This window comes from Pocillopora damicornis, chromosome 9, assembly GCF_964200805.1.
Source record: "Pocillopora damicornis chromosome 9, jaPocDami1.2, whole genome shotgun sequence".
Lineage (NCBI taxonomy): Eukaryota > Metazoa > Cnidaria > Anthozoa > Scleractinia > Pocilloporidae > Pocillopora > Pocillopora damicornis.
Genome location: NC_142678.1, coordinates 5,164,670 through 5,178,899, shown reverse-complemented (window position 1 = coordinate 5,178,899; position 14,230 = coordinate 5,164,670). Strand labels below are relative to the sequence as shown.

Genomic DNA, 14,230 nt, shown 5'->3' with positions numbered 1-14,230 from the left:
CATGAAATTAGTGGACCTTGCAACATTAATGTTCCTTTCAACTCCTTGCCCTGTAAATATTCTTACTGCTTGGTACATTTGGAAAAACCATGGGATATGTTGGAAACCATTATATGAATGTATTTGGTAACTCTTTCACTCATAACCTTCCCTTAATCCTGTGAGAGAAATGAAGTCATTCACCCATTATTTTGCTTTAAGCCAAAACTCTGTAGGGCTGGTATTCGGTTGCCAGTGACTGAGAGTTTTGCTCAGGCCACTGCAAAATCCACCCATATTTTTATGATATTGTCAGCAGTTTTAGGCCTCAAGAGATCATTTTCTCTGGAAGGTAAAACAGCAATATTTTTTTATCATTTCCCATGAGACTTGTCCAGTTGTGACAGAGTCACTTAGGCTTATTTCCTACTTAAAACATGTTTGTTCTGTTTATTCTATTTTATGGAATTTTAGCGATTTGTTAGGAATGTTAGCGATTTGTTAGGAATGTGTTAATTTTGTTAGTAATGTGTTAATTGTATTATTCCTTTAATTGCCGATTTCCCCTATGTAATTCTTGTTTAATTAATCGCTCCTAGCCCAAATTTGGTTTTAAGTTATTTTTACCTTTTCCTGTATTTGACTATAAGTTACAACTGTTTGCTCGGTGAGTTCAGTTGATTTGTTGCCTTCCTGAGAGTGTCTTTAAAGCGGATTTTAAGCTATACTAGCTTTTGGTATGTTTCAGTATTTTATGTTTGTTTATGGTTGTTTGAGCCCTAAGCTTAGCATATAGTTGTTTCCATTTGTATTTTTGTAGTGATTTTCGGGTTAGAATCTGCTTAGTTTAGCCACATACTCTTTCTATCTTATACTGTATCTTATTTGTTTACGCTGACCTTTGTCGCACAGCATGTAAGTTCTCTGCTATATGAACTACAATTCTTTTCGTTTTAGCAGCTGTAATATTTTGCTTACCTGCTTCCAATTCATTGTTGCTATGATTCCTGTGTTTTCATTACACTAGTAATTTCATTTTCTCCTTTCACTGTTTATTACTGTATTAGCTCAAGTTGTGATATTTAGCCGGCTTGTAGTCTCTGTTGAATTCATGTCTGGTTTAGCAATCACTATTTTCGGTAGTTTCTGTCACACAATTTCCTGTTTACAAGTACTTTGTTTGTTTCCTTTCTTTACTGAATTATTTCTGTCTGTAGGATATCTTTTACTGTTAAGTACTTTTTCCTAAGTCATTTTAATCCTGCTACATCATTTGGCTCATTAGAACTTTGTTTTCTTATTTATTGTTTAGTGTCACTCGTTCCCGTTTTTTATTGTGCCGTTGCATTCATTTGCTGTGTAATAAACTTGTAAATCTTCCCTCGGATCTTTTGTTCTTACGTCGACCGTTTTGGCCGTCTTACACAGTCATGAACAAAACTTTCTTTGCCATCTTCGTTTTTTTTTCCCAGACATCAAAAGAAAATTCACAAGACTTTCTGCTGTCAATGAACTTATTTAGGTGTGCCTGTTTGTTGATCAGGTTTTCAATACTCTCCTCGATATCCCAATCATTGACTTCTGTTATTAAATTGGCAGTTAACACTTATCAGTTATTCTTAAAAGGAGGTGAAGTTCATCAACAATTATATGGTCCAATTCAATGTCCAGAAGGGGTTCCTTACAGCAGCCATAATCATCCTTTGATTTTTTGGACATTTCTTTCAATTCTTATAAAGATCTTGAAAGTGGCTTGGAATTGAAATAACTGAAATACTGATCTGTTTTTCATCTATTATCCTTTTGGATTTTACACCATGCACATGCATAGTTAGCTGTTGCTCCATTTAAACCTAGCATGAGGAAAATGAATTTATAATCACTACCAGGGAAAACTCTGTTTTTATTTCAATGTGGCCAACATTAACCTTGACTATCATACTGTTAATTTCACCAAAAAATGCTCCCAAAAAATTCTTTGACAAGTTTTGTGTAGGTGATTCTTTTCTCCTTTAACTTACTAAGGTCACTAATGGGCTTCTCAAGTCGTATCTAATTCAGCAATGCAGGGCCAATTTCAATAAGCTATGCCACATAGACAGCCTACCAGGAAAGGCAACTGGGGTAAAAGTTTAACTGCTGTCAAGGAGCTCGTCAAGGAGCATCTAGAAGAGTGCCTGAGAGAAAAGCCCACAATTGACAAAATCCAAATAAAAATAAATGGTGACAGGGCTCACATGACTTGGAATTCTAGCTTTGTTTTGTTGTCCTTTTCAATTTTATAGACAGGTTGCACTGCACGAAGGGTGTTTGGGCGAGCGCAGAGCGCATGAAAGTGACACCTGGATGAACTCGCCTAGTTTGAAAAGAAAATATTAACCCTTTTGTTAGGGACGCTAGGAATCTTTAATTCTAGTTTTTATGGGCCCTTTTCCGTAATCACTAAAACGTGGAATGAACTACAACCACCTACTATCACCTAAGACCAGTTACGAACACCTGAAACCACCCACAACTTGAGCCTGCGATCGATTTGAAAAATTAACTGGTCGTAAGCCGCTTTTCATTAAAGAAACAGCGCTCCGTTTCAGAGGCTTTTCGCGCGGCTCAAAATAAAGACTAACTGAAACCAGAAACTGCGCACGAAAAGCCTCTGGCAGCCAGGATAAGCTTAAAGAACTAAAATTGGAACAAATTAATGTCAGCATGTAGCAGGTTCCGAGAGCTGATTGACTCGATCTACTTTACATTTGGGACTAATAAGGATGCTGTTTGTAACTGCGGTAATTTTAGGGAATTTATAAGCTACATGCATCTCGCGAGATTGGCAAGTTCTGTTTAGCACACATCATTTCAAATGTCACTGTTCTTTTTGTAGTTTCCTATTCTCAGTCAATTTAATTTTTTCTCTGAATAATACCAACTTATTATAAAACTGTTTTGTTTTCTTTGTTATACGCTCGCTCCGCGGCCCGATTTGAAGCAAATTTAGGATGGTACCCTTGACGTTATATTACGCAACCTCATCAACTTTCCGACTACCTGCTTGGTGTCCCGAAAAAAGGCTTTTTTAAAAGGGTGAGTCTTCAAATTTCGTTTAAAAGCTTTAAAATAGGAGGTGCATCTAAGATCTAACGGAAGATTATTCCAAAGTTTTGGTGCGGCGCCTACAAAGGCTCAGTCACCAAGAGTTGGAAGAGTCCTGAAGTTTGGATTTGAAAGCAGATATTTGTTATTTGATCTGAGGCTGTAGGAAGAATTGGGTTTAAAGTTTACGAGGGATGATAAATAATTAGGAGCTGTACCTTAGATTGCTTTGTGAGTGATTATAATAATGTTATATTCTATTTTAAACGTTACAGGTAGCCAGTGTAATTTGTATAATATTAGTGTGATATGGCAATACCGTGGTGCTAGATAAAGGGCTCTTGCAGCTGCGTTTTGAACCCGCTGCAGTTTAGTGAGAGCGCAGTAGGGTAGTCTGTATAAAAATGAGTTACAATAGTCCAATCTGCTTGTTATGAAAGCGTGGACTAACTTCTCGGCAGATTCTATTCTTAGATATTTTCTGACGCGTCTAATATTGTGTAGATGAAAAAAAGCACTCCTGCAAGTTTTGGTTATGTGGAGGTTCAGGTTGAAATGGCAGTCAAACCAGGCCCCTAAGTTTCTTAGTGGTTCCGTGCTGGGAGAGATGATGGATTCGCCAATAGTAAGAGTAGCGCTTTTAGTTTTGTGTAGCTACGCCTTCGTCCCAATGAGCATAAACTCAGTCTTGGAATCATTGATCATGAGTTTGTCATTGATCATCAAGCTGCGGATGTCACAGAGGCACGCTTCCATTGCTGCAATGGCGGCGTCTTGATCGGAATCATCGTTTGGATTGAATGCCAAATAGATACCGGTATAATCGGCGTAAGTGTACGCTGTTGGCAAGTGCTGGCTAATGACATGAAAAAGCTCACTGGTGTAAAGGGAGAACAGCATTGGGCCGAGACAGGAGCCTTGTCGCACACCAAACTTCAGATCAAAACTGTCTGACTTTCCACTGCCGATTACAATACGCTGGGATCTATTCGACAGACAGGATTTGAACCACGCTACTGCTTGATCTTTAATTTTAAATTTGTATTCCCAGCGCCGTAGTGACATTCTGTGGTCTACTGTATCAAAGGCAGCGCTTAGATCTAGGAACACTGGTAAAAAGACTTGTTGTTTGTTCATGCTGACGAGTATGTGGTTGCACATGCGCAGTAAGGCAGTTTTCCTACCGTGATATTTGCGGTAGGCTGATTGAAATTCTGGAAGCATCTGATTGGATGACACGTGATCAGAGATTTGTAGTGCAGCTACCTTTTCAGTGATCTTTGAAACGAATACGAGATTGCTGACGGGCTGGTAGTTTTTCTTTATCAAATCCTTGTTGACTTTCTTTAACTCTGGTCTCAGTAAACCCTCTTTCCGAATGTCAGGAAAGTGACCACTACTAGGCGAGAGATTGACCATGTTGGAAATAGTCGTTAAAAGTTCATTAATGCAGTCTTTAGCAATCTTGGTTGGTATAGGGTCACTGTCGGAAGTCTTGTTTGGGGCATTCAGCACCAGTTTTTTTATACCTTCAGACGGTATAGGCTGGAAGTTAGTGAAGGGTGTGCCAGCATACGAATGTACTTGGACGCTACTCCTGGTCAAGTAGTCAGGCTGATTTGACGTCAATTCTATCCAGCTTTGAGCGAATGTCGTCGATCTTTTGTGTAAAGAATCTCCCAAAATCATTAGCAAGCATAGTAGGGTCAGAGTGTTTGGGGTATTGTTTCTGTGAGGACCCTCCGTCTTGAAAAGCTTTCCCTGATCACAATCGTTTTCATTAATAAGGTTGAAATAATAGTCGCGCCTTGCTTGCTCCATATCGTCATTTGTATGACTACGTGTTTTGATGAATTTAGCCCTGTCTGACTAGAGCCCTGTCCTTTGCCAGATTCTTTCACCCCGTCTACGTAAACGCTTGGCTTCTTTGCCTTCGTTATTGAACCAAGGAACCTGCAGACGAACCGTGATGGTCTTCTTCTGAAGTGGAGCATGTTTATCTAAAAGGCTGGTCATGGTTGAACCGTAACAAGAAACAAGGTCAGTAAGTGCATCGGGTGGGTCCTGGCATAGTCTCGATTTCCTGAGATCATCCTTGAACAATTCAATGTCTATAAGATGACAAAAGATACAGGAAACGAGCACAACAGGGAAGCAGATGCGTCATAGATTTCAAGTTTTTATTTTTGGCAAATGAAATTATTGTGTAACGACGCTCTGTCACACGCGATTACGAGAAACGTTCATCGAGTGAAGACAGTCAAACTTCTGATTGTGATACTCTCGAGTATTTCGCCGGAATTCTGAAAACTAAGACTGTTCTTAAAATAAAATGATATACAGGCAGCGTAGGTAGGTATGATGCGTGAGAAAACTCCTAGTCCTAATGCTCAATCTTGTTCCCAGTGTCCTCTCTTCCCTGTTCAAGTGAACAACCTTGGGGAACCTGTAAGTGAGGCGGCAGTTACAAGATAACGTCGGTTTAATGAGGAGACAAGGGCGAATCACTTTGGAAAACATAAAAACTTGTAAGGTATGAGTACAATGTTAAATTTAGCTTATTTCCCACGATGGTAGTAGTAGTTGGGTATATACCTAAATAATTTATACTCATCTGGGTTTCCTTTTCAAATTCGATGGAGTTACTGCTATCAATTAAAAGAACTGAAGTAGTTTGTTTTCATTTGAAATTTACTTTGGAATGTCTCAACTGTTAAAATGTTTCCATTACCAAAAGCATATGAGAGAGTTTCCTTACAAAAGAAATTTTACACCTAATAAGTTATTTGGGCAACAGATAATTTGGAATAAAATAGATGAATGTACTCTGATGAAAGCAAGGTTCAAAATAACAACCGGCTGCCGGCGGCAGCCGGAACTTTTAGCGCACTTATCAGCGATTTTTCACCGAAGAACTAGAATTTCATAGCAAAATATTACGCTTACTGATCGTCCAACTGAAGTAAAAGTCGCTGTGATGCTTTGATGAACTTTTCATGTTAGGCAATTATGCAGCCAAGAAATGCGTGAAAAGCTTTTCGGAAACCTAAACGAGTATAAAGTTTCGAAATTCGAAGCGTGCTACAGGGAGTATTTTTGTTTACAGTATTCAGCTTTCCACGTATTTGTTGAAGCGTGAAACATGCAAGTTTGTGTATACACCGTCACATTATCGTATTTACGCTTCTGCACTTACATACTACCTTTAATCAAGATTTATTTTCTGCCAAATCCTGTTCAATGTCGTTTGCAAAGCCTTCTTACACGTTCAAATTAAAGTCGGTACTGTACAGTACGGATTTCCCATGGAGAAGCGCGACAATTTGTCTCGACAAAGTTGTATATTTCACGCTTAAACAAACACCGAAAAATTGAGCCGTTTGCAACGTTTTCTTAGAAAAGGAATTGCTGCCACAAAACATGTTGATCAAATTAAAGATTCTGATGCTGAAATTATTTTAAGCAATTTAAGGTAAATATTCCTTTTAGTACTGTTAATAAATCATGTTGAGTGTGTTGAAGACATGTGCTGACTGCCCATTTATTATTGACAGTTAGGAAAACAATGAGCCTTGACAAAAGCCTATAAATTCACGCTAAAAGCTGAAGAATTCTTTTCAACCCTGAAAGTTATGGCTTTACTTCGAGTGAAAGACCAATAACTTGAAGATTAAAAACAGGTAAAATTATACAGTTAGGAAACGTTTATACTCATTGAGAGGATTGGATGTAGGAGTGTTGATGAAAGAAGGTAATTTTTTTTATTTTTATGGCTAATACCTCATATAGGAGGCGAAGCCACACATGTCGTTGAAATGAGTCAGTGAGTTAGTAGTTTCCTGGTGCTACTGATTGTTTATTTCAGAGCACTAAAGAAGACGATAAACATCTTAAAATCATCTCAGTATGGTGCGTTAAAAATCTAAGCTTTTCCCTGCAGAAATATCTTAAAAGGTGTGATTGGGGCACATAGAGGAATTTAGTTTCTATCAAGAGAAAGCATTTTAATGGTTGGATTAGGGAATTATGCCCAGTAGATTAGAAAGTAAAGGTTTTTTTTTAGTCCTTGCCGTGACACTACACATGATGATAAAATCTCAAAATAATTTTTCACTGGTGTCTCAGGCACGTATTTGATGACAAGACTGTTCATGGCATAAATATGTGGAAAGTTGATCTTAGTCATACAAGCTCTGAAGACTAATTTTATTTATTTGTGGAGGGAGCATTTTACCATTTCAATCAGCAATTTACACCCAAAAGAGCTGCCAAATTTGAGAAGGGAAGCGGTGTCTTAACTAAGATACCTTGAGTTTAGCATGTGGAAAAGGGAAAATTAATTTTAATCAACAGAATAAAAACAAAAGGAGCATAGTTGAATCATTATTTGGGCCTAGAGGATAGACTGATAGAGGAATGGTGAGCTTTTTGAGCTAGCAGATATAAATTATGGCAACTATTACTGTTGTTAACATTATTACGTTTAATATTGTTAATATTATTGTTGCCATTCAATTATCGGTTGAGTGTCAAGTAATCAGTATATTCTTGAATCATCTTTCTCTTGTGGAACAGGGTACTTGTAAATATGTGGGGTGCAGTTGGCTTTCTGCACCAGAGACAAATCTTGTGCAACACTAACTTCTAGTATCATTAGACAATCTTGAATTCTTTTTGATACTTTATACAAATTGTGCTATATCAGTAGCTGCATGAGGTGTTAAACTCCTTTTTTTGTGATTTTTATCATTGTCTTACCTTTTAACCGGATTCTCTCTATTAAAGTCTATTGGGAATCTCTTTTGTAGTGTCCACTAGAAATTTGTTTTGTCCAGTTTTTGTACTTTGGGTTCTCCACTTGAGACAGTGACAACTAAAGATTAAAGTTTAACATCACAAGGACAACATGTAGATTGTGTGAACTGGTTGTGTGAGGCTATGTAAAGGGACTTGTTGGAAATGCACTTCTCTTTGTAGGTCCTTACTCATGTGAAGGTTTTTCTTTCAGGGCTTTTGCCAGAAATTGCACTGTGTGTGAATCCCTTTGTTAGTGGCAATTGTTAGAGTAGAACTTCCTTTCCTGGAAGAGTACTACAGTGTTTGAAACATATTTTACCCAACTCACCATCCAATTTCTTTGTTTATTCAAACTTAATATATTCCTTCTGAAACCCTGTCAAATATGTGCATCTGGTTGAGTAAATCTCTTTTTTGTTTGCTTACATTTTAGAACACTTTGCATGGCAAAAAAAAAAATGTCCACTTCTGGAAAAAAGCCATATCAGTGCAAAACTTGTTACCAGTGTTTTGTAAAAAAAGGAAATCTACAAAGACATGAGAGATCTCACACTGGAGAGAGGCCATACCAGTGCAAAACTTGTGACAAAGGGTTTGCACAAAAGGGTGATCTAACAGTACACCGTAGATCCCACACTGGAGAGAAGCCATACCAGTGTAAGACATGTGATAAGTGGTTCACACAAAAAGAAACTCTAAAAGCACATATGAGATCCCACACTGGAGAGAGGCCATACCAGTGCAAAACTTGTGACAAAGGGTTTGCACAAAAGGGTGATCTACATAGACATGAAAGATCCCACACTGGAGAGAAGCCATACCAGTGTAAGACATGTGATAAGTGGTTCACACAAAAAGAAACTCTAAAAGCACATATGAGATCCCACACTGGAGAGAGGCCATACCAGTGCAAAACTTGTGACAAAGGGTTTGCACGAAAGGGTGATCTAACAGTACACCGTAGATCCCACACTGGAGAGAAGCCATACCAGTGTAAAAGCTGTGACAAGTGGTTTAGTCATAAAGGAAATCTACATAGACATGAAAGATCCCACACTGGAGAGAGGCCATACCAGTGCAAAACTTGTGACAAAGGGTTTGCACAAAAGGGTGATCTACATAGACATGAAAGATCCCACACTGGAGAGAAGCCATACCAGTGCAAAACTTGTGACAAGTGGTTTAGTCAGAAAGGAAATCTACAAGTACATGAAAGATCCCACACTGGAGAGAAGCCATACCAGTGCAAAACTTGTGACAAGTGGTTTGCAAAAAAAAGTCATCTAATAGTACACGAAAGATTCCACGCTGGAGAAAAGCCATACCAGTGCAAAACTTGTGACAAGTGGTTTGCACAAAATGGACATCATACGTTACATGAAAGATCCCACACTGGAGAGAAGGCATACCAGTGCAAAAGCTGCGACAAGTGGTTTAGTTGTAAAGGAAATCTACATAGACATAAAAGATCCCACACTGGAGAGAAGTCATACCAGTGTAAAACTTGTAATAAGCAGTTTACTCATAAAGGAAATCTACAAGTACATGAAAGATTCCACACTGGAGAGACGCCATACCAGTGCAAAACTTGTGACAAGCAGTTTCCACAAAAGCAGGTTCTAACAGTACATGAAAGATCCCAGACTGGAGAGAAGCCATACCAGTGCAAAACTTGTGATAAGTGGTTTACACAAAAAGAAACTCTAAAAGCACATATGAGATCTCATACTGGAGAGAAGCCATACCGGTGTAAAACATGTAGTAAGCAGTTTATGCAGAAAAGAAAACTACAAGTACATCAAAGATCCCACACTGGAGAGAAGCCCTACCAGTGTAAAAGCTGTGACAAGTGGTTTAGTCGTAAAACAATTCTGAGAGTACATAAAAGATCCCATGCTGGAGAGAAGCCATACCAGTGCAAAGCTTGTGACAAGTGGTTTACTCAGAAGGGAACACTTGAAAGGCATGAAAAATTACACTCTGGACAGCAGCCATATTCCTCAGATATTTATGACAAAACATTTACTTGCTGGATTTGTCAGGAGGAACTGAGCAGTGCTTCCCAGCTCATTAAACACTATGAGGAACACATGAAGTTCCCTTGATATTATTGTTGATACATTTAAGTCTATCTGATGTAAGATTACAAATACATGGAACAAGCACAGTAGGGAAGCAGGTGCATTATAGATATAAAGTTTTGGTGATATACTCTCTTTAGGTTAGACTGAAGTTATATTTTGGTGAAAAAGTAAAGTTTTCTATTTTCCTCTTCACAAATTTCAGTGGATTGTAATCAAACTTGGTTGTTGGGTCATTCACAAATAGCAGTTATTGAAATGATGACAGATTGTGGAAGTACATGTCAATAACGAGAGTAAGCTTGTTACATGTTAGAGGACATCCATGGTAAAAAACAGAGCAGCAGAAACAAAACACTATTTATTTTTGAATTAGCTTCATGTTAAAGCTCTAATTCAAAGAAAGCATTTGAGTATGTAATTGTTGTGAGCTTTGCTTGTGACTTATTAGTTCAGCCCAGCAGACTGTTAAAAATGGAAGCAGAGTCTGCATCAAAGTCTGCTGAAATTCCTTCCATATATTTAGGGCTCACTTTTATTTTTCTCAAATCAAGCAATTTATTTACAAGGTCAGACAGATAGGAGTTTTCATTTTGTCACAAGAATGAGATGAAGCCAAAAAAACTCATGAAATTGAATGTTCCCATTAGGATTTGAACCCTCACAGTGTAACATTGTGGCTACTCTCATAACCTAGCTGTCAGAAAAAAATGATCAGGAGTAGACTTTATGTACCAGTTGCATGAAGCTATTTTAAAGGACTCATTGTTGATGCACTTCTTTCTTTATGTGCTGACTCAAATCACAATTTTTGTTTTTGGGCACCTGCCAGCAGTTGGCATGGTGAACAGTTTTATACAGTCACCAATTGTTATTGCTGTTGCACATGTTGTCAGAAATCAACACTACCAGCATGGATATTCTCAGTAGTCAACATGATGGGCATGTATTTCTGCTAGCTCTGAAATGGTAGATCATCAGAGAAAAAATGGCTTGGTTATTTCCAGCAGTTGTCACAAGTCACACGTGACTTTTTAAAGCCGATGTAAAGGAGAAGAAAAGCCAACAGTCAGGGAGTATGTTTTAACCCTTAAACTCCCATAAGTGACCAAGACAGAATTTCTCCTTACAATGTCAATGCAACATAGAGCACACAAGTGATGAGAATGAAGAAAAATGTCAGTTAGAAGATTATCAGTTGATCCAATACCAAATTCTCAAAACTAACATCTCAAGAACTATATGGCAGACAGTAAGGAGAATTACTAATGAGATCTTGGGAGTTTAAGGGTTAGAGTTGAATGAGTTATTTTAAGGCGATCACTGGATCATAAAGTACATAAAACTTCTGTTATATTTCCGGAGCTCAAGGAGCTTAATAAGCTTACAGTAGAAGAGAAATTGTGATCTGGTATTTAAAGAACGTTTGAGTTTTGCAGTAAAATGAATGATGTTGATTTCTCAGATTGACTATCTTATAAAGTGGGACGGGTGTAGTGTTTAGACATTTCATTACTGTTATATAGAGTTATCGGTGCAAAAAGAATCATGGTACTGTAACATGGCGCTGGTGTAGATTAAATAAACCTGTTGAGTTTATCTGCACTTATCTGGGTATTAATTAACAGGCCATCATTACAACAAGTACAGCTATTACACCTGCAGCAGGCCAAATGCTATATGCTATGCTACTTTTACTATCTGCATCTAATGACAATGTCATTTATTTTTAAACAGAGGCTGACTGGTTTTCTTTGTCAGTAATGCTCTTCAATAATCTTACAAGCTAATGTTTTGTTTTCCTAGCAATGCCTTTGATTCCTCTTCCCTTTAATTCTTCCTTAAGCTGAGGAACTGTCATTTTTGTAAAGTCAACTGAGCTCAAAGGCGCAGCAGAGTGAGTTTGAGATGCAACAGCACTTTAACCACTTTGCAGATTAGAAAGAGGTGGAGTAGTAATTTTAGGGAGTACATTTTTTTTCTTTTTTGGAATTTGTCCTCCTCCCAGTACTCTGTTTTGTGTTCCTGATAGGATCTGGGCTCCCGTTCCCTTTTTCTTAAGTACCATTGGCATTATTCTTGATGAGGAACATCTCCAACAGAGTCCCTCTTGTTGGATTTCATGAAATTAGTGGACCTTGCAACATTAATGTTCCTTTCAACTCCTTGCCCTGTAAATGTTCTTACTGCTTGGTACATTTGGAAAAACCATGGGATTTGTTGGAAACCATTATATGAATGTATTGGGTAACTCTTTCACTCATAACCTTCCCTTAATCCTGTGAGAGAAATGAAGTCATTCACCCATTATTTTACTTTCAGCCAAAACTCTGTAGGGCTGGTATTCGGTTGCCAGTGACTGAGATTTTTGCTCAGGCCACTGCAACGTCCACCCATATTTTTATGATATTGTCAGCAGTTTTAGGCCCCAAGAAATCATTTTCTCTGGAAGGTGAAACAACAGTGTTTTCTTATCATTTCCCATGAGACTTGTCCAGTCATGAACAAAACTTTCTTTGCCATCTGCGTTTTTTGTTCCAGACATCAAAAGAAACTTCATAAGACCTGCTGTCAATGAACTTATTTAGGTGTGCCTGTTTGTAGATCAGGTTTTCAATACTCTCCTCAATATCGCAATCATTAACTTTTGTTATTAAATTGGCAGTTAACACTTAACAGTTATTCTTAAAAGGAGGTGAAGTTCATCAACAATTATATGGTCCAATTCAATGTCCAGAAGGGGTTCCTTACAGCAGCCATAATCATCCTTTGATTTTTTCAACATTTCTTTCATTTCTTGTAAAGATCTTGAAAGTGGCTTTGAATTGACTCAACTAAGGTGCTGATCTGTTTTCCATCTATTATCCTTTTGGATTTTACACCATGCACATGCATAGTTAGCTGTTGCTCCATCACTACCAGGGAAAACTCGTTTTTATTTCAATGTGGCCAACAGTAACCTTGACGTCTGTAATCATACTGTTAATTTCATCAAAAATGCTTCCAAAAATTCTTTGACAAGTTTTGTGTGGGAGATTCTTTTTTCCCTGAACTTACTAAGGTCACTAATGGGCTTCCCAAGTCGTATCTAATTCAGCAATGCAGGGCCAATTTCAATAAGCTATGCCACATAGACAGCCTACCAGGAAAGGCAACTGGGGTAAAAGTTTAACTGCTGTTAAAGAGCACATCAAGGAGCATCTAGAAGAGAGCCTGAGAGAAAAGCCCACAACTGACAAAATCCAAATAAAAAAAAATGGTAACAGGTCTCACATGACTTGGAATTCTAGCTTTGTTTTGTTGTCCTTTTCAATTTTATAGACAGGTTGCACTGTACGAAGGGTGTTTGGGCGAGCGCAGAGCGCATGAAAGTGACACCTGGATGAACTCGCCTAGTTTCAAAAGAAAATATTAACCCTTTTGTAAGGGACGCTAGGAATCTTTAATTCTAGTTTTTATGGGCCCTTTTCCGTAATCACTAAAACGTGGAATGACCTACAACCACCTACTATCACCTAAGACCAGTTACGAACACCTGAAACCACCCACAACTTGAGCCTGCGATCGATTTGAAGAATTAACTGGTCATAAGCCGCTTTTCATTAAAGAAACAGCGCTCCGCTTCAGAGGCTTTTCGCGCGGCTCAAAATAAAGACTAACCAAAACCAGAAACTGCGCACGAAAAGCCTCTGGCAGCCAGGATAAGCTAAGAACTAAAATCGGAACAAATTAATGTCAGCATGTAGCAGGTTGCGAGAGCTGATTGACTCGATCTATTTCACATTTGGGACTAATAAGGATGCTGCTTGTAACTGCGGTAATTTTAGGGAACTTATAAGCTACATGCATCTCGCGAGATTAGCAAGTTCTGTTTATCACACATCATTTCAAATGTCACTGTTCTTTTCGTGGTTTCCTATTCTCAGTCAGTTTAATTTTTTCTCTGAATAATACCAACTTATTATAAAACTGTTTTGTTTTCTTTGTTATACACTCGCTCCGCGGCCCGATTTGAAGCAAATTTAGGATGGTACCCTTGACGTTATATTACGCAACCTCATCAAGTTTCCGACTACCTGCTTGGTGTCCCGAAAAAAGGCTTTTTTAAAAGGGTGAGTCTTCAAATTTCGTTTAAAAGCTTTAAAATCGGAGGTGCATCTAAGATCTAACGGAAGATTATTCGAAAGTTTTGGTGCGGCGCCTACAAAGGCTCGGTCACCAAGAGTTGGAAGAGTCCTGAAGTTTGGAGTTGAAAGCAGATATTTGTTATTTGATCTGAGGCTGTA

General features: G+C 38.2%; 1 protein-coding gene across 1 annotated transcript; it reads left to right on the top strand.

Annotated features, from left to right (window-relative positions):
• Positions 1 to 8,306: 8,306 nt before the first annotated feature.
• Positions 8,307 to 9,968, top strand: LOC149039783 (uncharacterized). Its single transcript, XM_089182699.1, has one exon. It carries the CDS (start codon positions 8,307 to 8,309, stop codon positions 9,966 to 9,968), a length of 1,662 nt encoding a protein of 553 aa, XP_089038825.1.
• The last annotated feature ends 4,262 nt before the right edge of the window (positions 9,969 to 14,230 follow it).

Coding starts and splice junctions, on each gene's coding strand:
- LOC149039783 (XM_089182699.1), top strand. CDS start 8,307: ATGGCAAAAAAAAAAATGTCCACTTCTGGAAAAAAGCCATATCAGTGC.